This window comes from Colossoma macropomum, unplaced genomic scaffold (genome assembly GCF_904425465.1).
Source record: "Colossoma macropomum unplaced genomic scaffold, Colossoma_macropomum, whole genome shotgun sequence".
Classification (NCBI taxonomy): Eukaryota; Metazoa; Chordata; class Actinopteri; order Characiformes; family Serrasalmidae; genus Colossoma; species Colossoma macropomum.
Genome location: NW_023495965.1, coordinates 56,400 through 81,022, shown reverse-complemented (window position 1 = coordinate 81,022; position 24,623 = coordinate 56,400). Strand labels below are relative to the sequence as shown.

Below are 24,623 nucleotides of genomic sequence, written 5' to 3'. Positions count from 1 at the left end.
AAACGTGAGCGTCTGACTCTTGTTGGCACGTTACAGAGAGAGAGAAAGAGAGAGAGACAGAGAGAGAGAGAGAGAGAGAGAGAGAGAGAGAGAGTAACCTTAACAATTTCCATTTTTTACATAATATAAAATGTTCAATCTCTAATTTTATTATTCCATAACATTCCTAAACTTTGTTAACCAAGTTTGGCGATACAAATGCATCATGTGCTTGCCCTGTCAAAATAGCATGAAGAAGATTCAACGACGTAGACATTAACACTAATAAGAAGGAATTTAAAAAGTAGGTTAAATGTTTAATCATATTTCCAAAACCTCAAAAATTAAATATGCTCTTTGACCTCTAAACGGCGGTAAGATTTTACCAGAACAGACTCGTCGGCCGTGTTTCCTGCGTTGGCGTAGTAAAGAACGTCAGCTGCAGTAATTCTGCCGTCATTCATAAAGCCCACCTGAGGACATACAACCATCAGTGTGGTTAGCGTGTTTCCACTAGAGCGTTTTGCTTGTATTTAGCACACACCTAGACCCTTTTTATACCTGGTCTAATAGTCAGGTTGAAATCCAATCGCTCTATAGCACTTAATATGCAAATCAGCTCATATACAACAACCAATCGCTGTTGTTCCCCATTTTTCCTGTTTTAATCGTAGCTGCAGAAAATCACAACTTTGCACATGAAGTACATGATACATGTGCACTGGCAACACCATAGCAACCACCTGGAACACTGCTGCAGCCACTTTGCAACCCCCCTAGCAAGCACCAAAGATACCATTGCAACTAACACCCTAGCTACCATTTTCAATTCTACAGCAACCACTAAGCATCACCCTAGCAACAACCTCCAACACTACAGCAACACCCTAGCAACCACCTCCAACTCTAAAACAAGACCCTAGCAACCACCTCGGACACCACAGCACCCACTTAGCATCACCCTAGCAACCACCTCCAACACTACAGCACTCACATAGCAATACACTAACAACCATGTCCAACACTACAGCACTCACTCAGCAACGCCCTAGCAACCACCTCCAACACCACAGAACTCACATAGCAACACCCTAGCAACCACCTCCAACGCTACAGCACTCACATAGCAACACACCAGCAACCACCTTCAACACTACAGCACTCACAGAGCAACACCCTAGCAACCACCTCAAACACTACAGCACTCACATAGCAACAACCTAGCAACCATTCCCAACACTACAGCAAAACCCTAGCAACCACATCCAACACCACGGCACTCACATAGCAACATTCAAGCAACCACCTCCAACACTACAGCACTCACACATCAACACCTTAACAACCACCTCCAATACTACAACACTTAGTGTCACCTAGCAACAACCTCCAACACTACAGTAACACCCTAGCAACCACTTCCGACACTAAAACAACACCCTAGCAACCACCTCCTACATTACGGCACTCAGTTAGCATCACCCTAGCAACCACCTCCAACACTACATCACTCACATAGCAACACTCAAGCAACCACCTCCAACACTACATCACTCACATAGCAACACTCAAGCAACCACCTCCAACGCTACAGCACTCACATAGCAACACCCTAACAACCACCTCCAACACTACAGCAACACCCTAGCAACCACCTCCAACACTACAGCAACACCCTAGCAACCACCTCCAACACTACTGCACTCACACAGCAACACCCTAGCAACCACCTCCAACACTACAGCAACACCCTAGCAACCACCTCCAATACTACAGCACTCACACGGACACTGAGGTGACTAAAGAGTTTGGAAAAGTATTAAAGAGTTTATTAAAGAGCTTCTCAGTGACAGAAGATGGAAATTAGCACATTTACATCATCAACTAATGATGCTGATTAGCATGTACTCTTCACCTTGTATTTCCCCAGAACTGGGTGACGAGCTCCTGTTATGAGCATGTCCTCCCCTCTCTCCAGCACACACCGCACAGGCCTCTCCGTCCTGCAACACACAATCACAAACAGTGCAGCTTTGGTTGGGGAAAGTGAGTATAGAACCCAATCTTGTAATAGTTTACCAACAATGTAATAACTGCCAGAAATGTAACAATATTTTGCACTTAACTTGGTTAAAAATGTAATACAAACCCAATTATGTAATAACTCAGCCAAGAATGTAACACAAAGCCTAAATTGATGATGTAATTTTTTTTGTAATTAAAACATAATACCTTATTCTTTTATAGTTTCACACAAATCAAGTTTAATACTTTATTATGTCATTGATTGGGAATTTATCATATATATTATATATTTTATTTATCATATATACAGCCTTTTTAAATGGATATAGATATAGATAGAAGTCTACATTTTGCAGAATGCACAAAAGCATTGAAGGAGACCTTTGGCAAATGCTAAAAGTATTATATCACCCATTAAAAAAATGATCAACTAAATTCCCAATAATATAATATGTTAATATTTTTAATCATAATGTAATATATTATCAGTTTAGACACTGTGTTACATTATTATGAGTATCATTGTTGGGTTTTATTACAATTTTGACCAAGTTAACTGCAAAATATTGTTACATTTCCGGGCAATATTACATTATTGGGAAATTATTACAATGTTGGGTTCTACAACTGTGTTTTAACACATTATGATGGACGCGATTTTATTACCACAGTGCAGCAAAGATGCTAAGCATAACCATGGAAATAGGCATAGCATTACCACGGAAACAAGCCTAACAACTGTGAAAATGGCTGTAATGTACCCACAGAAAAGTGCGTAATGTAACCATGGAAACGGATGTAAAGGAAAAGGGTGTAATGTGAGCATGGAAACAAGTGTAGCATAACCACAGAAATACATGTAGCGTAACCATGGAAACTGGTGCAGGGTAACATGGAAATGGGTGGAGCCACCATCAGCTGACCCATATTATAGTTGGCAGCAGCGTTGTACATGGCGTTAAGACAAACTCACCTCCAAGCAGCCAACGCAGTGATGCTGGCCAGAATGGACGTTTTGGTCAATTTGCCACCAAACGCCCCACCAACGCGTTTAACATGGCAAGACACGCGATTGGACGGAATACCCAACGTCTCTGCTATAGCCTCCTACAGAGAAGATCAAAGCAATGATAACAACAGGCATTACTGCTGTGACCATCCTGGTTATATTTAGATGCTGTGCTCAGAGTGGACAACTACAAAACAATATCTGGACAACAGCGGCCCTGTCTTCAGAAACTGACCAATGATGAATGGAGTAGAGGCTGATAAACTGTACAGACAGACAACAGTCTGTGACTGTAGACTAACACAGAGGAGATATAAGATAGGTGTTTCTAATAAAGTGTCCATTTAGTGGAAGCACAAGGTGGACGTTTCTAATAAAGTGGCCAGTTAGTGGAAGCACAAAGTGGGTGTTTCCAATAAAGTGGCCAGTTACTGGACATACAAGTCAGGTGGTTCTAATAAAGTGGCCAGTGATCAGTGGTTTTGCGGGTGTACCTGGATGTACTGTAGGAACTGTGTACCTGGACCATTGCTGGGTGCTGAGTGGACACATAAACTTTCATCTCCTTTTCCTCCCCTAGTGGAATGACCAGCATGCTTTGCGTTTCCATGTAGAAATGCTCCTGACCCCCCAGACGGATCTCTCCTGCGAGACACACAGAATCTTCAGGCTTAAAGTTTGAAAAATATTCTCTTTGAAAGTTCATTCTAGACATTTTTTACCTGTTTTAAATAATTTTATGGCGTGAAAATGTTTTATACCATTAGCAGACAAATGATGCTAAACAAATGACTGAAAGCCGACTAGAAATAGCTTAATTAATCTAAAAATGTTCTTACAATGATCTGAAAATGAGAAATCTTTCATATAAATTGTGTAGACTTGGTTTTTTCGGTATACTATTCCTTTAATATTTACTAATGAACGTGTTCACTGTGGTTGTAAGCATTCGACTGTGCTTTAATTTGAAACTTTAACCTTCATAAACATGATCCGCCTCCTGAAAAGCTTTGGTCACGTCTCCTCTCTGAATCTCCCTCTGAGGCAGAAAGAACGAACGCTTCTCCACAGCTTCCTGCAAAAAAACGTTAAATCAGAGCATACAGGCTTTAAAATCAACCACTGAACACCTGAACGAAATCAACAACACACTGCACTCTCAGTCTTTAGAAGCTTAGAGTTATTACTGTCACTGTAATAATTACAACACAGCTACAAAATGAATTAACAACACAATTCAATACTTCTACATGGACAAAATTTAAAAGGTCTAGAAAAAGACAAAAACATGTAAACTGGATGTAACTGACTGCATGAAACACCATGTATCTAAACATTTTCTTAAATAATTAAAATTAAACATACTAACTTTTGCATTCTCAGGGTTAATATTCAAATCAAGCTAAAGAAATTCAATAAAGCAGAGCATCAAACGATTATTTCACATTATCTTCGGCTTTTCACTCTTCTTGTTTGACCACAGTCTGACCACCGACCTCTACAGTGAAGATTCGGTCCGGTAGGTCCTCATAGTTGACCTTCAGCGCTGCAGCCGCTAGTTTGGCGTGCTGCTTTGTATCCGCGACGACCGCGCAAACCATCTGACCCACGCAGGTCACCTGAGGACAGGCAGGAGACACACATACAGCAGGAGTGACCGCTACTCATCCGGATTCACGGGAATATACAGCACTGCATGCATGGTAACACTTTACATTAAGGGTCGTGAATTAATTGATAAATATATGCTTAAATACTCATTATTCATATGCTAATTAACTGCTCATTAAGCATTCATTAACGATTAAGTGCTGAGTACACAGCTAACTGACAATTTAGTCTGGTATTAGTTTATAGCACGTCTCCTCAATAACTGTGTAATAACTGCTGCTTATTACTCTGATAATGAACTGATGAGTACCAGAGACATTATAAAGGAGGAGGAGACGGTCGCTGGTTAAAATATGAATATCAAAGCTCCTAAGGCCAGTCATGGTGTCCGTTTGCAGGGAAAGTCCCACCCTTCAAATAAAAAGAGCCAATCAGCTTGCTGGTTACCCCGCAAGGAGGGAAACCCCCTTCCCCACCCCCACCATTGTGGAGATTTAGCTAGAACAACCTTTCAAAACAATAATCTGACCTTCAGTTTCGAGTGTTTAGGTCTCTCCCCACTCAGAGACAGAGGAGTCTGGTCTTGAACAGCTGGAAATAACTAACTGGGGTGTTGCCAATATGGCCGCCGAGTGAGCAGACTGTCCTATAAGGACTTTGCGTTAATCTTGTTAATCTTGTTAATTATCTGTTAATTAATATACTGATTTATTGTTATTAATTAATTGCTACTTTGTGTCCCTCATAGTTAATTGATATTTTGTATTACTAATTACACGGTAAACTCATGATTAAGATGACAATTTACCGATATCTTCATTTTTACGTTTCGAACTTTTTCATGTGATTTCCCCTCAAATAAAAGTGGAAAATATATTTACATTATTAATTAATGTTTACTCTAAATGATTCTACACAATATTTATTTTAAACTAAAACAATTCTTGCACATCTCATCCACTGACAGGTCGTTTAGGGATCCACTGTATCGCTCCAAAAAGAACCCTTATGGCGCCTTAACATTTAAGATAATATTTCATTCCTATAATTATAAACGCCACTGTTTACATACGTCTCTGAATAAGCAGCCAGTGTTTAGGCCTATTCTGTATGTCCACTTACGTTTCTACAGTGAAGTGTGTACACGCTGCTCTTAATCATAGACTCACAGTATATTAGTAGTGAAGATCGTCAATTACTTCGAGGGACAGAAAGTGGTAAATTAATAAATTAAGTTAATTAATAGTTAGGTAATATGAAGTAAGCAGTAATTAATGGTGAAAATGTAAAAGCAGCTCTGAGCACAATGAGGCAGCACATGTGGAGGTTAATAAAAGTGTCCAGTGAAGCCCAAGAGCTGTGCACAGTGGACTATAAATCAGTAGATTTATTAACAGATAGTTAACGTGATTAATTACCAGTTATTTTTCATGTTACCAATTTATATGAGTAAACACACTTATCAGTTCATCAGTTAACAATCCACTCAGTTACTAATTACTAAGTACTTAATCATTAACTAACCTTAATAACCAGTTAATTAACATATAGAGTATTCTATTACTTAGCAGCCCTTAGTGTAAAGTTATGAAAGTAGGCAGTTTTCGATAAGGAGAATATTTTATTCTATATGTATGTATATGTTCTTCAAGGGTTCTTTAGTGAAGACAATGGTCTATATAGAACCATTAACACTCCAGGAACTCTTTGCATGATTAAAGGGTTCTTTGCATTAAGAAAAGGTTCTTCAGATTGATGGAGATGGTTCTATATACAGCCTTTTTGAAAGGGTTCTGTATAGCACCAACAAGGGTTCTTCTACTGTTATGATGTCAGGCTTGTTACAATAGAAGAACCCTTGTTGGTGCTATACAGAACCTTTTTCTATATAAAAGAACCCTTGACAAACTATCATTTTTAAGTATGCAGAATTTCTCGCTCAGAGTTCTGATAAACGGTTCCACCTCGCCTAGAGCCAGTATCTCCTCGTCGATCCCGGCGAAGGACCTGAACTTCTTGCCTGGAATATCATCAGCAGTGAAGACGTCCACGACGCCGGGCATGCTCAGAGCTCCGCTCACGTCAATGTGGCTAACAAAACAAAACAGACAACGGTGACTTACAGCTCATAAGGTTTGCACCTGCATATTAATAATAGCTGTTATTAGCAATAATGACTTAATAGTTATTTCAATAATACAACTTAAATAATATAAACTAGTCTTTAAAAAGATTAAAAAAAAAGATATTTTTATTGTGCTCAATTTTATTAAATATCCTACATTTTTCTTCCGACAGGGTCCACTCATAACCTGAAATGTTGTTTTATTGAACCAAAAGCAGTCATTATTTTTACATTACTTCTCTTTATCCCGCACAGTTAAACAGGCTGTTTTTGTTACTGTGACTTTAAGACTGATATATGTAAATAAGCTCTGTTCTGATTGGCTGTGCCTCATTTAAAAAGTAGTCCAGGTGGAAACACTTCTTATAACTTCAGTGTGAGTGGGCGGGGCTAACCTGCTGAACATCACAAATACAGTAAATTTAAAACAGGCTGTTATTTGCAGTTTAATTTTCATACATGGACTGTGTGGACTGAAGAGTGAAACTGTAGCCATGTTTACATGCTACGTTAAACTATTTTGACTTCAATCAGTGGCTGTATTCCTGACTCGTCAGCCAATCAGAGGCTATATACCTGACTTGTTGACCAATCAGATTCTGTAATCCTGACTCGTTGACCAATCAGAGGCTGTGTTCCTGACTTGTTCACCAGTCAGAGGCTGTATTCCTGACTCGTCGGCCAATCAGAGGCTATATACCTGACTTGTCGACCAATCAGAGACTATATACCTGAATTGTTGACCAATCAGAGGCTGTGTTCCTGACTCGTCTACCAATCAGAGGCTGTGTTCCTGACTTGTCGACAGTACAAAGCTACCCTTCCGGGCAAATTAAAGTATGTCTCCAGCATGCAGCGTTCACAAAATATGTTTTCTTTTATATACAACGTCCTTTGATGTTGCATATGACATCGTCGACCTGAGAGGGTTAACTGACTGGAAACTACCCTGCAGCAGATTTTCAGCTTAAAGCATAACTGATGCTTTATTGATGATGGCTGATGGTCATTTTCCATAACTGGGGTGGCCAGAAGGGCAGCCATGCTTCACTCTAGGATGGCAGGGGTCCCCATCGGCCAGCCTTTGGCTACGCCTCTGGATAGCAGGACACTGTGGTCTGTACTCTACCCCTGGTGTACTGGTCTTTCAGCTCCTGGTTTGATGCCAAAAGGGGTTACATGTGAATTTAACCCATAAACTGGTCTCTAGACTTCCGATCAGAATTCCGGGCTGTCCTGGCTAATGTGATGTAACGTGTAGTGTGTTGGTGAGGTATGTTTACGTGATTTTGCCGTGCGCTCTGGTGCTGGTGACCACAGACATGAAGAGCTCTCCCTGTGTGTGTGGAAAATCATCACAGTACACAGCCTCTCCTGTGGCGTGTGACAGAGCCGACTGGTGCTGAACCGCCCGGCCCACGGGGTCCTGCTCCGACTGACCACTCAGCACATCCTACACACATGAGCATGCATACGGTTACAGATGTTCACATGGATGCAGACAGTAAAACACAAGAAACACCCCCTTGTATCTACACTCTGACCACTTTATCAGCTCCACTGACCGTATAGCTTCACTCTGTAGTTTTACAGTTACAGACTGTAGTCCATCTGTTTCTCTGCATACTTTGTTACCCTGTTCTTCAGTGGTCAGGACCCCCATGGACCCCCGTAGAGCAGGTATTATTTGGGTGGTGGGTCATTCTCAGCACTGCAGTGACACTGACATAGTGGTGGTGTGTTAGTGTGTGTTGCGCTGGTCTGAGTAGATCAGACACAGCAGAGCTGCTGGAGTTCTTAAACACCTCAGTGTCGCTGCTGGACTGAGAATAGTCCACCAACCAAAAACACAGCACATTTGTTTACTGTTTTGTTGTTTACTGTATTGGGGAGTTTATGCAAAATTAAGGCATCAAAGTCACACTAAATATTTTATGTGCATTAAATGCAACAGAATCCAGAAAAGAAGCACTGAGCTGCCCTGCTTTTATAAATGTATATACTGTTATATATTTATATATTGCAACACTTATTTACTGTACCTCACTGTAAACATCGGCTGAGTTATGCCTTTACATTTAATGGATGATCCATTTTTTTCCCTCCCATTCATCACTATCAAAGTATTTTTCCAAAATATGTAGCAACAGGGAGATCAGAGATGCCAGTTCATTGTAGTGGCAAGCAATGGATCAAAACCTGTGACAGTAAAGGGCAAAAAAACTGATATACTGAATATACATCAGAAAATACATGGCACAGTTCTGGGTTAATGATGGTTGTTTTTGTTTCTTTTTCCTATTGGTTTACAAGCCACTTGATTTTTGACAACACGGTCAATCTAACTGCAGGTGTACATTTTCATCTAGTTGTACATTTCGGGTGCTGTATGTAGGTTTCTGTAAACTGTGCCATTCAGTACCTGGAACTCGCGGTAGCTGGGCTGGATGATGTTGGGCAGATGCTCCACAGCACTGAGCTGCTCTGAGGGAATCTCCCCCTCGCTCACATTCTGACAACACAGTTATATAGTCAGATATATGATGTGCAGCATTATATATGTGATTTACAGTATGCAGCATTAAAATAAAAACAACAATGACACAAATTACTACTAAGATGAAAATAATTTCAATCTGCATGTCTTCAAGCCTCGAACTGTTTTTCCTATAAACAAAACCAAAAATTAGAGAAACAAAAAATATGACAGAATTAATTGAAAAAGATAAATATTCTAAAAAGCTCAAAGATCAATAAGTACTGCCAAATCCAGACTGAACCAGGGTAGAACCATGTTAGGTAGATGAGATCATGTGACTGGGGGTGGGGCCAGATGATTGGGTTGGGACCAGGTAAATGAGACATGAACATTTGAGTTGGCAGAGCCAGGTGTGCAGGGGCTGGAATACATGAGCAGAACATGGCCAGGTGTGCAGGAAGAGACTAGGTGACCAGGGCAGGACCAGGTCAGTAGTATGGGACCAGGTGACAGAAGGAGGGCGTACCGTGTCTTTGAGGTGCTGCAGGACATGCAGGTAGAACCTGAAGAACAGGCTGAGGGTCAGAGACCTGCGGAACATCACTTTACCCCCCGGAGCAGAAGCCCCTAGAGTGACCTCATCAACGAGAGCCCTGTACGCGTCACTCAACGTCGACTCGTTCCACGGCCTGCCACAAAAAATACACAAATAAACACCAAACAAAATATCAGAAAACGAAACAATAAAGACATCAGAGTAAAAGTCCCCCTTGTACCTGTGAACGCTGCGCATACCTGCTTCAAATACACAACACATCTACACTACTGTATTACTATGAAGTCATTAATGTTAAGCCTATTATTCTGTTATCATTTTAGTGAAAGTTTCTCAGAGCTCAGTAAAAACCGGTTTAAGCGGTGGATAACTCTGCTACCTGCCGATGACCTGCTGGACGGTCTTCTCTGCGCTGACCGTGCAGGGTCCCACTCCTCCATAACAAACACTCATCTCCTTCACTACATTCGAACCCTCTTCAAACCACACGCGCATCCCAGCGTTCACAGTGGCCAGAGCGTTCTCCTTACGGGGAGCGTGACGGAACGCCCGAATGACCTCCCCTGCAGGAGGAGAGAAAGGGTCATCCTAAACAAATTAGCATGCATACATGACTCCTTAAAAATGAAGGTTCCTAAATGGTTCTTGGCAAAGACAGATAGTTTATAAATACATGTATTTCACCAATAAAGCGATTCTGATTCTGATTATTTACAGTAGAAATATCACCTTTCTGGACACTGGGATGAAAACGGACAGCACAATCTCGTCTGGTTTCAGAATCGTCTTTCCAAAACCAACAAAGAAATCCTTATTCAGAGGAACTTCCCGTTTTCCCTCTGAAATCACACACAAAAGATCTACATTACCTGGGAATAATGCATTATAACAGAGTAATAAACGGAATAAATATCATTTGATTAGCATAAAAGCATCAAACTCCACAAATCTGCATGAACGACACTACAGTGAAGGATTCAAAGGAACACAAAAACATTCCGTCTCTGTCCGAACAAAATCTCCAAAAATGGAGAAGGAAAAAACATTTGGACGTTACCTTTTAATGCAAAAAGATGTTTTTGTAAGAATGTGTGTTTTTTGTATATATTTTTATTGGATTTTGTCTTTAAAACACTTAACAATGCACAATCAAACAGCTTCCACAATCTCAACAGGCTCAACTGATTCAACAGATTCCGGCTCGGCATTATATAAAAAAACAAAACAAAACAACAACAAAAAAAACAGGGTCTTGTTACTGATACAACTGTTGCAAATGATTCCAATATTAAAATCATAAAGTTTAAAATGGATGCTAAATTAGATCTGATGGAGCAAATATAAACCTTGTAAAAGTGGTCTGTATCTGAATATATTGCACAAGTTAAATACTCCAGTTGAATGAATTGTCTTAATATCTTATGCCCACCAATCACAGCAGAAATCTTCTCAGTAATCCACTGAATATTCTTCCTTGCTGCAAAGGTAAGTATGTTGTATAACCTCATTTCACTCAATGAAGTTACTTTCTTACTGGGGAAACCCAAAATCAAAGCTAACAGACGTAAAAGAACTTCTGTATCAAATTGTAAAAATGTTTTGATCATTATTCTGGTCCATTCATTCTAACACGTAAAGTGCAGCTGACGTTTGCAAATTATGTAATTAATTAAAAAAAGAAAAAATGGAGATAGAAGGTTTTGCCCCATAGGAACAATATATTAATTGTGTTCTTGATTGTCTTCTGTCATTCTATGCTCTATGAACCAATGTCATCAGTTATATGATGTGAAAAACATCACAGCAAAAAGTCAGCATATAATATTCCCTTATACCAATACTTATTATTACTTCATAATACAGTCATCTTTCAGATGCTGATGTGATCATGCAGTGCTTATGCATGTTATGAAGTGCTCATGTAAGCAGGCTTCAGACAAAATGTCACTGAAATAAGAGACATATGGGGCATATTGTGTATAATAAAGTACATAACTAAATCAAATAAACTGGGAAACAACAGTGAGTGCTTTATTCACCTCTGGACAGCAGCACTACGGAGCATCTTCCAGCAGCTAGAACAGGGTTCAGATCTGAGTTTGGATACGCGCTCGCGATGTTACCACCCAGAGTCTGTAAACACAAACACAAACACAAACTCATGAACATGTGAACTTAAGTAACTGTAAAATTTATAGGAATTTATTGGCAGCAGAGTTGCCAGTATAATACTGCATATTCAAAGTAAATATTTTACAGTAATGAACTGAATATTGCATTTACAGTTACATTTGCATTTACAGTACTTTACTGTAAACCTGACTGCCGGTATATTACTGTAATTGCGTTGTCTGGTATGTTACTCTAAACCAGTGCACTGCAGTCAATGCCCAATCTTTTACAGTATGATCCTGTAAAATAACAAACGAGTATTTTACTGTACCATAAATACTGTAACTAACAGCAATTTGATACAGAAAAGGTCCTAAAAACTGAGCCGTGCTGAAATCACAGAAACCATTACATTTTCTGCTGGTGTCCAATAGTCACTACGTAACATCTGCTCTGTTTCTGTCTCTGTCTGCATTTGTTTGTCTATCCATGTGCTTCTGTTTTATTGGCCTGCTGCTCCCTGGCTGCGCCCTTTTGTTACTCTCCCACCTGTGTTTTGTCTGTAACCCTGTCCTGTAATCATTAGCCCCATGTGTGTCCAGCTCTGTTCAGTGTATGTAAACCCCTCCAGACTTTAATTTAAGACACTCACACTTGCGTCCTGCCTCCACACCTACCTGGTTACTGGAGTTGCACCAATATGATAATATAGCAGTATTGGTGCCGATACTGGCACTTAAACGCTGTATATACAGGCAAGTGGGCGAGTTACCATTCGGAATTCAAATACACAACACAGAGCTGCATGCAAACAACATAAAACACACTAGTGGGAGCTCCTTACCTCAACGGCTGACCCGCTTCTTTCAGTGATCTGTAACCTCGCCCTGTAATCATTAGCCCCGGATGTGTCTTGCTCTGTTAATTGCATTGAAACCCACTGGTTAAAATTCACTGAACAGTGTGAGTTTAATGTTAGTCCAGGTTGTTATTCAGGGACTTAGAGGTGACATGTGGAAGGAACCACCACTGAGGTAATCCTGAGGTAATCTTTAGCTTGGGTTTAGCCTTTAGCACAGCAGCCCACTAGCCTGTGTGTCCACTCACCCTCGCCTTGTCACTACCCAATTTGAACCAGAAACATCTGTTGTCTAAGGCTGTGTCCAAAACTGAAGGCAGCTGTCTTGATGCCTTGTTGTCTCATAAGTCAGTGCCTCAGAAGGCAGCACTTTGATGAATGTATGTGCAACCGAACTGCGTTTGAGATGTGCTTCGAAGGCGCAATATACCACACTGTTGCCCAGAAATGACACCTCACTGCAGCGCGAGTGAACGGGACACACGTATGAGACAAATAAAAACACTCACACCATTTTTGCTGAGCCAGAGAAGATGCTGCATGCTGACATGCACAGATCGCAGGTTTATCTATGTATCGTTCAGTTCTGTTTTTAACTGCTTTACACAAATATATTTTACCTTTAATTCACATGTTAAACATCACTCCTATAATTAATAGCCTTAAGCATCTAAAATTGTTAGATTATATATTAAAACATAACTATTACAACAGGTAAATGATGTTCATTCAAACTTCATATGCTTTATTAGCAACAGAGAACACAGTTTTACTAAAATAAAATATTTAAAAAGTCAAACTGTATGAATATCAAGACTAATATGTTAATAAGGGTTAGACAGAGTTAGTATTGGTATCAGTACTCAGTACTGGCCGATACTCAAGGATCAGTTATCGGTATTGGAAGAGAAACAGTGGTACTGGTGCATCACTACTGGTCACACACAAATGCTATTCTGTTGTTGTGTTGGGTCGTTATCACAGTGTAAGGGATTCTAATGGCGTTCTGGGACTGATTCCAGATGCGTTTGGTTTCCTAATGAGATCTAAAGGTGTCTAACAGGAATCTAGCGGTCTCAGTGGTAACCACTCAGCAGGGAAATTAAATAAATGAAGGGTGGTCTCTGCCTTGTGGACTCTACTGTATGCGTATATATGAAAGAGACTCACAGCTACGTTGCGGATCTGCTCTCCTGCGACGCGGCTCAGCTGCTCCAGCAGTGCTGCGTGTGTCTGTGTGTGTTCAGCAGGGAGAGAACACACACACTTCTCCAACACACTCTGCACGGTGGACAGACTACAGCCCGCTCCAATACACACACCTACAACACACACACACACACACACACACACACACACACACACACACACAGAGTCAGGCATTGATACGGGATGTCGGGTGAAGGTGTTGGGGCGGGGGGGTCTGAGGGGCTGCAGCACCTCCAGATTTCAGGATGGGTTTACTGCAACTACCAAAACAACAATAATAATAATGTTAATAAATACACTTTAAAATAATCAGAAATAATCATATAATGCATTCAAATAATCATGTGTGCTTGTTGAGTGGAGCTTCCATTTCTATGCTTTGTTTCTATACTATATTCAAAATCTGCAGCAGCTGTGCACAGTTTAAAACTGCACCATGTAAGTGCTGGGGATTTGGAGACCCCTGTGGTGCAAATGTGTAATTGCATGCGGTGTGTGGCAGAAGAACATGGGTTGCGCTTTGGACCCCTTCCCCGATCGAAAGAGAACTCTGTCAAAACTTGGTGAAGGATACCCTGTTCTTCAGTGGTCAGGACCCCCACAGGACCCCCACAGAGCAGGTATTATTTGGGTGGTGAGTCATTCTCAGCACTGCAGTGACACTGACATGGTGGTGGTGGTGTCAGTGTGTGCTGCGCTGGTGTGAGTGGATCAGACACAGCAGCGATGGTGGAGTTTTTAAGCAATGTCCACTCACTGTCCACTCTATTAGACACTCCTACCTTGTCAGTCCACCTTGTAGATGTAAAGTCAGAGACGATAGCTCATCTGCTGCTGCACAGTTTGTGTTGGTCATCCTCTAGTCCTTCATCAGTGGTCACAGGACGCTGTTGGCTGGATGTTTTTGGTTCTCAGTCCAGCAGTGACACTGAGGTGTTTAAAAACTCCAGCAGCACTGCTGTGTCTGATCCACTCATACCAGCGCAACACACACTAACACACCACCACCACGTCACCACGTACCTGCTCTGTGAGGGTCCTGTGGGAGTCCTGACCACTGAAGAACAGGGTAACAGAGTATGCAGAGAAACAGATGGACTACAGTCTGTAACTGTAGAACTACAGAGTGAAACTTTATGGTCAGTGGAGCTGATAAAGTGGACAACCCCAACTCAAAACACCTTCCTGCCTCCCTTAGTGTTCTGGACACTTACCTTCTGGTTTCTCTGTGACCTCGAACAGCTCCCGCACACGAAAGGCTGATATTATTATGGGATGGACGACTCCTTTAAACTTTATGTCCAGCCCTGATAAAAACATCACACAATAAAATCAGGACAGCAGATCAATCACTTCATCAACAAACAACAGTGTAGTGCACAGTTTCACTCACACTAACATTTACACTTCTCACATTTCAGACTTAAAGTGAGGCAAGGTGGCCAGGTGTCCAGTTTTGGACCGGACAGTCTGGTTTAAAGGATGTTAAAACGCACACGACTAAATAACAGTGATCATGTGGGCAGGAGTTTACAATTAGTCTCAAACTGCATGTACTTTAATAAATATCACATCAAATTAGCAAAAGTTAATGCGCATTTTGTTTTATTTTCCTTTCAGTATGTTAAACTCAGCAAGTCAATCAAAAATATACAGAAAAATCAATGTCATATTTAAGTGTGTTCTCTGTAGAGGATTTGGCAACATATTTTCACTTAGAAAATCATTACAAAACATTAAAACTTCTGTATATGAATGTGCTTCATTTCGATCTGTGCACCTATCAGCCATCACGAGCCATCTAGCTGTTAGCTAAAAGCTCAATGAAAGATCAGATAAGAAATAACATTTAAAAATACCTAGATTAGTGTTGCCCATGACGATGGGGGCTTGTGGGTGTTGACTCTTCAGCTGGAGCAGCTCATCCAGAGAGACGGGGGAGATCCAGGTCATCCTCTCCCCCCGAAACGTCTGAGTGGTTCGCTCCTCCAACTCGGCCATTCTCTACACAGAATCACCCACAGATTAAATTACTACATCAAATGAAAGTGGTACCATCACAAAAGCATCAGAGCATCTTAAAACGGTCTTTAAATTTTAATTTTTTTTTCAGATTTTCCACTATTTTACATAGACACATACATCATCTAAACCGCTTATCCTTCTGGGTCGCGGTGGGGTGCTAGAGCCTATCCCAGCTGTCATTGGGCGGAAGGCAGGATACACCCTGGACAGGTCGCCAGTTCATCTCAGTTCCACTATTTTACCATCATTTATATCTGACATTGTTTATGATAGTTTTGAGAAGATTTCAGCATTAAAATCCATTCATGGTGGAGGGATACATGATATGCAGGGTGTTGTGATGCAAAATAGTCCCTAATAAAACTTATTATTTCAGATTATCCACTATTTTACCATCATCAATATAAAACTCAGAAGACTCGTGTAGGTTCACTGGTGGTTCTGGATAGTAAATAAAATGTCTATATCTGTGTTGTAGTCATGGCGACCCCTGGTTCCTATCACCACCACTGTAAAGACATCTGAACCATTTCACACCAAACCACCCTGAATCACCTACAAGTGTCTTCAGAGTTTATATGAAATGTTGATGATGGAAAATAGTGGAAAATCTTCCAAATCTTCTTTGGAGACTATTTTGCCTCACAACACCCTGCATATTATGTATCCCTCCACCATGAATGGAGTTTAAGTTCTCAACACAAATCATAAAACGGTGTCTCAGTGAATAAAGTTAATTCATAACCATTTAACTTTCTGTGAGGGAGCTTTTAGTTGTTTGAAGTCTTACTATCAGCTCTGGGGGGAAGATGAGCTCCTGTGTGGGGTCCAGAGGTAGAAACTCCTCTTTACCAGACGGCCCCGTCTGACCCTGAGAGACCAGACAAAAGAAACACTTCACTCACAAATTTAATCAATAACTTCGGCTGGACTTTCAGTGTTTGTGGCAGTGAAATATCAATGATTGGCTCATAACCAGGAAGATAATCATAAATCCACAACATTGCAGTCATAATTACAGTGAAACGTATGATATGTGCAGTTAATATCAGTAAAAAACTGAAAACAGGGCTCAAAAGCCTAAACAAAGAGTCTGAACCAAGTAATAAAACATCTAAATAGGCCACTGACCCGAGATGACCCGAAAATAATCTTACATTCTCCGCAGGTTCCAAAGGTCTGTTTCCATTGGCCGTGCAGCAGGCGCTGCCGTTCACCTGGCAACAGTTTTCACTCTGCAGAGAGAACAAACAGATTAAAGGGCCCAAAACACGAAAAACTGAATTTTGATCATTTTGTGATGCAGCATGTAAACATTGTTAAATAATCAAAATGTTCACTTCCCCGGAACATACCGTCCATTTATAGATACCAAACTGCTTTGTTTTTGTGACGTCATGAGCCAAATCATTTGCATAGGCCCGCCTCTTTGGCCTACAGTGGTTTAGCCCCACCCATTAATGCTGACGTTATAAGGAGTGTTTCAGCCCAGACTGCTTTCTGAATGAGGCACAGCCAATTAGAACAGAGCCTATATATATATATATATATATATATATATATATATATATATATATATATATATATATATATCATTTTTAAAGACATAGGAACAAAAACAGCCTGTTTAATTATAAGACATAAAGAGAGGCTGGAAAATGGTCGTGTAGAAATGAATTATGGGTACATGAAACCACATAGATGGTGTGACAGAAAATGTAGGGTATGAGCCCTTTAAAGAAACAGCGCTTCACAGACATACAAGTCTTACAGTAAGAGTCAGAGCGCTTACAGTGATATTAACAGGACACTGAGTGTGTTTACATGCACTCAATAATCTGATCATAATCAGATTTATGCAGTTATCTGATTATTCAAATGGTAATGTTAACAGCACCCTCTGATTTCTGAGATCAGAATAAATTCTATAAATCCGATTAAGAAATCTGATAAAAGGCTGGATTTTAGCAGCTCATATCCTACATTTTTCCTGAATGTTATTTTTTTTATTGGAGCTCCACTTTTTTGTCCTTTGTGTAGTTTTACGTAACAAAAGTCATAAATCATGACAACGCAACACTTTACAAAATGAATTATGACTTTATTATATTTGAAATGTGCTGCGTTTCATTATTATTATGACCATTTCCAGCCTCTCCTTATCCCTTAGAATCAAATGTGTTGTTTTAGGCCGATATATGCAAATAAGCTTCATTCTGATTGGCTGTGCCTCATTCAAAAGAGTCCAGGCTGGAACCCTCCTTATAACTTTAAGGTGAGTGGGCGGGGCTAAAGAGGGGCTGAAGAGGTGGAAGTATGTAAATAGACCCCTTATTATTATTATTATTATTATTATTATTATTATTGCTATAAATTTGTAACTTTGTGTAATATAAAAATAACAACAAAACAGTAACATAATAATAATAATAATAATAATAATAATAATAATTCATATTATTAAAAAATAAACAAACAAACAAAAGCAAATAAAACCATTTTTGTCTTTTTAAAATTCAGAGCGTGTAAAACTGTTTATACTGTACTAATAGATAAAAAGAGCTTGAATGACCTCAGTAAACGGCTGATGCTGCCCGTTTTAAACTGGACGCCTGTATCTGTAACTGTATTAAAGTGGTGCAGTAAGGATGAACACTGTCCTGCCCAGAGACTGAACTGGTTCTAGAGCTTCTCCCACTGTATGAAGGAACGCACAGATGAAAGAGCTGATTACCTCACAGAAGGTCCGATAGCCGTCGATAATGGGCCGATATCCTGTACACCTGCACAGGTTACCTACACAAACAAAGCAGTCTGATTGGTTAGCATTACTGCTACTGAGTGCTGATTAGTCAGCATTACTGCTACTAAGTGCTGATTGGTTAGCATTACTGCTACTGAGTGCTGATTAGTCAGCATTACTGCTACTGAGTGCTGATTGGTTAGCATTACTGCTACCGAGTGCTGACTGGTTAGCATTACTGCTACTGAGTGCTGATTGGTTAGCATTACTGCTACTGAGTGCTGATTAGTCAGCATTACTGCTACTGAGTGCTGATTGGTTAGCATTACTGCTACCGAGTGCTGATTGGTTAGCATTACTGCTACTAAGTGCTGATTAGTCAGCATTACTGCTACTGAGTGCTGATTGGTTAGCATTACTGCTACTGAGTCTTGACTGGTTAGCATTACTGCTACTGAGCACTGATTGGTTAACATTACTGCTACTGAGTGCTGATTGGGCAGCATTTCTGCTACTGAGTGCTGATTGGGCAGCATTACTGCTACTGAGCACTGATCGAAATATAAAAGCATTAATTAAGTGTATATTTTACCCCCCAGAGTCTCTCTGATCTCCTCCATGGTGGGCTTTGGTTTGTTCCTCAGCAGTGTGTACATGGACATCACCATCCCAGGAGTACAGAAGCCGCACTGAGAGCCGTTAGCCTTCGCTATACGCTCCTGAACACAGACACACACAGATACAGCACACAGAGAAACCACACGGCTACAGCTAAACTCACACAGCTGTACAGGCAGCTCATCCAAACATGCTAATACGGCTAACAGCCAATAGAATTTAGCCAATCAGGCCACCAATTTTGATGATGTCATCAATTCTTAGCAAAATTAATATGTTTGATAAAACCATCCTTTAAACACAACGTGCATTTAAAATAAAACCTGGAAAGTGAATTTACTGCTCCAGACTGAAATCCAATCGGATAAACAGGACTCTTTATTTTTAACACTTGTGTTATGTTCAGATCAAAATGACCTGTTTATTATTATTATTAGAGCTAAAGTTCTGTAGATTTTATTCTTTTATCATGTTTTACAAAACAAAATGCTGCATATATTTGTTGATTTGTTGAAGCACTGTTGATGTAAGGCAGATAAAAATTACTGATCACGAGTTTTAATGAGTTTAATAGTTATTTCGTCTTTGAAAAACTAGACAGATGTGCCATTCAAGACACACACACACACACACACACACACACACACACACAGTCCTATACAAATGTTTGAACACCCCAGCTTCATTTGCTGATTTTCTAAATGTAAATTTTAGTGCACAATTTCTAATTATTATTATTTATTATATACCTACTTGCATACATACATACATATGCACGTGCAAGTGTGTATGCATACGAGTGTATGTGTGCATGTGTGTGTGTGTATATATGCACAAATATACACCGATCAGGCAGAACATTATGACCACCTCCTTGTTTCTACGCTCATTGTCCATTTTATCAGCTCCACTTACTATATAGGTGCACTTTGTAGTTCTACAGTTACAGACTGTAGTCCATCTGTTTCTCTGATACTTTGTTAGCCCCCTTTTACCCTGTTCTTCAGTGGTCAGGACCCCCATGGACCCTCACAGAGCAGGTACTATTTGGGTGGTGGGTCATTCTCAGCACTGCAGTAACACTGACGTGGTGGTGGTGTGTTAGTGTGTGTTGCACTGGTCTGAGTGGATCAGACACAGCAGTGCTGCTAGAGTTTTTAAACACCTCAGTGTCACTGCTGGACACAGCATCCTGTGACCACTGATGAAGGACTAGAGGATGACCAACACAAACTGTGCAGCAGCAGATGAGCTATCATCTCTGACTTTACATCTACAAGGTGGACTGACAAGGTAGGAGTGTCTAATAGAGTGGACAGTGAGTGGACACACACACACTAACACACCAACACCATGTCAGTGTTACTGCAGTGCTAAGAATGATCCACCACCCAAATAGTACCTGCTCTGTGAGGGTCCATGGGGGTCCTGACCACTGAAGAACAGGGTATCCTTCACCAAGTTTTGACAGAGTTCTCCTTCCAAACAAAGTATTTGCTTGAAAATCCCTTTAAGACTGTGATCTGTTGTAAATGAAACCATTTGAGTCTCAGTGAACGCAGACTAATCCAGTGTCCTGCATTATAATCCGGATTACCTGTACAGGGTGTAACCTGGTTTTGGTGCTGCCGATCCCTTCGACGGTGGTGACGGCCGCTCCGTGCAGCTGGCATACGGGCATCAGACAGGCATTAACAGAGAAATGACTCCACAGTGAAGGAAACCACAGCACACTGACCGCCCCTCAGTACTTATTAAAGGGCCTGTATCACATAAAACTGATTTTTTTAGTATTTTTCCAAATCAAACACCTACACATTTACATACATCCACCTACTTAGCCTACAGCAGTTCAGCCCCGCCCACTCACGCTGAAGTTATAAGGAGCGTTTCAGCTCAGACTCTGATCTCTAAACGGTTCAATACGATTATGATTCTTTAGGAAACGATTCAGGGCATCATCCCACATTTCATCCTGACTGGAGTTCATCTGATTGTTTGAAACTGTTTTTAAAAACACACTGAAAGCAGGAATGTGACTGAAACACAAGGCTGAGCAATTTGGGAAATCAAAGATTCTCTTATAAATTTTGTGACAGTGATTTAAACTGTGATTCTTTTCTATGAATTAAAGTCCAGGCCATTTTTAGCCAGTAAGACCAGCATGTCCTTTTTCTGGCTTGAGGGTTGAAAACTGAACTGGCATTTAGTTGTGGTTGTGATGTCGCTGCACCTGGGGTTTCTGATTGGTCTACATCACCTAAAGGCAGTTTAGTTCAATTTCTCCACCTAAAACTTACAACAATGTGGTTGTTGGCTATAATAAAAACTGCGCTCCTTCAAACTATCAATACACACACACATCTTCTAAGCCGCTTATCCTTCTGGGTCGCAGGGGAAGCTGGAGCCTATCCCAGCAGTCATTGGGTGGAAAGCCACCAGTCAATCGCAGGGCAGACACACAGACATATACTTTCACACCTTGGGGCAATTTAGTGTGTCCAATTGGCCTGACCGCATGTCTTTGGACAGTGGGAGAAAACCCACGTAGACACAGGGAGAAAATGCAAGCTCCACACAGAAAGGACCCCCGTCGCCCAGCCAGGGAATCTAACCCAGGCCTTCCTTGCTGTGAGGTGACAGCGCTACCCACTGCACCTCCGTGCCACCCTCTCAATACACAGAGTCACAGAATTGTTTACTCAGCAATAAAAACAAAACACCAGGCTTTATGTTTAGAATTTTGCATTTGGTAAAAAACGTCAATTTTGTCTAATAGTATAAAAATCTATTATAATTTATTGCAACTTTCAAAAGTTAATCCATTTGTATTTCTACCTTCATCTTATCTTAATGCATTGTGATTTTTGTCATGCTTGTGATGTTTTGTTTCATTTTTGCCTGAAGAAGAAGAAGAAAATGAAGATACTGTTTTTTTTGGACAGTGATGATCTGCTGTTTCTGCTGCTTACCAGCAAATCAGCATCCAAAACACAACATGTGCATACATACTGGTCTCTGCTGGTTTTTTTTTCTAGAAGGGTAGCACTGGCCAGCTAGCATGCTTGGACCAAAACCCTTTTCAAGTTGGTTTGAGTCTTTTGTTTTGAGCACTGCATTTACAGCATGTAGCGCTTCATTCTGTCCATCAGACTGGAGATTTTTACTCATTGTTTAAAGGGGATCTATTATTCTCATTTTCAGTGTTGATCATTTTATTTTAGGGCTCTATTAAAACAGATTTAAATGCTTCGATTATCTAAAAATACAATATCTGTGTACAATATCTGGCTGAAATGCTCTGTTAGAGCTCCTGTGTCTTTAAGCCCCGCCTCCCAATGATTGGTCAGCTCGCCCACTCTGTTCTGATCGGTCAGCCTCCAGAGTGGTTCTGCCCCTCCGGGTTCCACCCCTGTCCTGCAGTCTGCAGACAGACCCTTCTCTCCTGAGCAGCTGTAAACTCCACTGTGGCTGTTTCTCCAGCGGCGTCAGTTCTGCTGTATCAGTTTGATCCAGAGTGGATCCTGAAAGTCTGGTCAGCATCTTCTCCACACTCTACATCACTGAACACACTCTTCCTCCTCCAGTAGCCGCTGAGCGCTGTGTGAGGGGGCGGAGCTCACCAGTAGGCAGGCAAGTAAGGACTGTGTTATGAGATGATGTCATCTTGTAACAAAGGAAAAGCGCTGGGATTCCAACGAGGCATTCCAGGCAGCTGAGAAAAGTTTCTCCCTCTGGAGGGAACGCTGAGCTTTGGGACTCTGCAGAACGTTTACATTCACAAAAAGCTACAACACAATAAAGGAAAGGGACAAATCAGAAAAGGATCAGGTCCCCTTTAAAGCGTTCCGTTAAACGCGCTACCTTACTGCACTGTTTAGCGTAGCACACACTGAAGGATACTGTATGTGTTTGGTCTGAGGGTCGTATCTGGACAGCATTACAGTACAGGCTCCACAGCCTCCTCCTCCACAGCCGTACTTACTGCCCGTCAGCCGCACTGAACAAACGGTCAAGGACATTAAACACACACTCACAGCCTCCCTGACCTCCCACACCCACACAGGAAAACAACACATTTCAGATACATTCAGATACATATATATATATTTATATTAGAATCATACATTTCTGCCTATGTAACTTCTTTACTGCATTTTATTCATCTTCTCTTTCTCTTGTTTTCTATTACGTTCTGTCTTTCCTCTCTCTGCTTGTTATTGCTTCTTTCCTTTTCCCTTTCTTCTATCTACTTTTTTTATCACTTATCTCTCTTTCACTCTCTCCATCATGCTCTCTCCGTTTTCTTTTTCCCTGCTGTCTTCTTTTTTTATAGCTTTTTTCTTTCTCTTCCACTCTCTCATCACGCTCTCTTCTCCTCTTTCTTCTATTTTTTATTGCTTCTTTCTCTTTCACTCTCATCACGCTCTCTCTCTTTTCTTTTTTCCCATCTTCTATCTTCTATCTACTTTTTTACTGTTTTTTTTTCTCCTTCCCTCTCGTCCATTTACTTTTTATGGACAATGATGGTACAATGTTGACGTGCCTAATAAAGAGACAACTGAAGGTGTACATATATCTACATCTATCACTATATAAATATATACTGAAATCTATAAATATGTATTGAAATCACCTATTTGTCTTCTTTCTCTCTTCTTTATCTTCTTTCTCTCTCTTTCTCTGAGGTTCACTCGGCAGTGCACTCATTCACTCATTCGGTCCATTTCTCTGAAATGATCTTAACTCTCTCCTTGCTCCAAGTCAGACTTCACAAAAAGCTCCTATCGATTCCAAAACGAAGCTGAAAGATTTCTCTGAAAGTCTCCTTACAGAAAACACCTCAGTTATGAGCCTAAAGCAGCACTAATGAGGCTGATCAGAGCACCTGCTGAGACTCCTGCAGCACTTCAGCAGGTGAAGCTGAAAGGATACAGCTCTGTCTGAGGAAGCCGAGCAGCGTGGTCTCCGGGTCTGCATCGCTCACTGTCACCTGCAGCACAGCAGAACTTACTTTAATATATTTCAGACTTTTTCTCACGTCAGAATGAGGAACCAGTGTTGGAGAAGCGCTGACCTTCCACAGCTCCACAGTGGCAGGAAATACAGACCATAATAATCAGCTAGAGCGCATTAAAGGCGTTTATATACACATAGAGCTCCTTACCTTTTTCCCATTCACATAAAAAGTCAGAACGTCGCTCTTCTGCTGCTCAGCCATGTTCTAAACTTCCAGCTGGAACTACTTTCACCCTGCCTGGGCCCTGAGGAAG

At 40.8% G+C, this 24,623-nt stretch overlaps 1 protein-coding gene across 1 annotated transcript in view; it reads right to left on the bottom strand.

Moving 5' to 3' along the window:
• Positions 1-24,623, bottom strand: part of LOC118803793 (aldehyde oxidase 3-like) — a 38,966-nt gene extending 14,343 nt beyond the window's left edge. Inside the window, exons 1-24 of the mRNA XM_036564288.1 lie at positions 24,518-24,623; positions 24,286-24,343; positions 23,254-23,350; positions 20,948-21,056; positions 19,325-19,451; positions 18,724-18,785; positions 17,147-17,224; positions 16,780-16,860; positions 15,824-15,968; positions 15,179-15,271; positions 13,926-14,077; positions 11,824-11,917; positions 10,514-10,623; positions 10,164-10,372; positions 9,755-9,917; positions 9,172-9,261; positions 8,033-8,202; positions 6,589-6,715; positions 4,510-4,632; positions 3,992-4,088; positions 3,534-3,658; positions 2,978-3,111; positions 1,895-1,982; positions 366-452 (exon numbers count right to left, since the gene is read on the bottom strand). Coding sequence (XP_036420181.1) covers positions 366-452; positions 1,895-1,982; positions 2,978-3,111; positions 3,534-3,658; positions 3,992-4,088; positions 4,510-4,632; positions 6,589-6,715; positions 8,033-8,202; positions 9,172-9,261; positions 9,755-9,917; positions 10,164-10,372; positions 10,514-10,623; positions 11,824-11,917; positions 13,926-14,077; positions 15,179-15,271; positions 15,824-15,968; positions 16,780-16,860; positions 17,147-17,224; positions 18,724-18,785; positions 19,325-19,451; positions 20,948-21,056; positions 23,254-23,350; positions 24,286-24,343; positions 24,518-24,571 — 2,673 coding nt within the window. The 5' untranslated portion in view covers positions 24,572-24,623. The remainder of the gene's footprint in view (positions 1-365; positions 453-1,894; positions 1,983-2,977; positions 3,112-3,533; positions 3,659-3,991; positions 4,089-4,509; positions 4,633-6,588; positions 6,716-8,032; positions 8,203-9,171; positions 9,262-9,754; positions 9,918-10,163; positions 10,373-10,513; positions 10,624-11,823; positions 11,918-13,925; positions 14,078-15,178; positions 15,272-15,823; positions 15,969-16,779; positions 16,861-17,146; positions 17,225-18,723; positions 18,786-19,324; positions 19,452-20,947; positions 21,057-23,253; positions 23,351-24,285; positions 24,344-24,517) is intronic.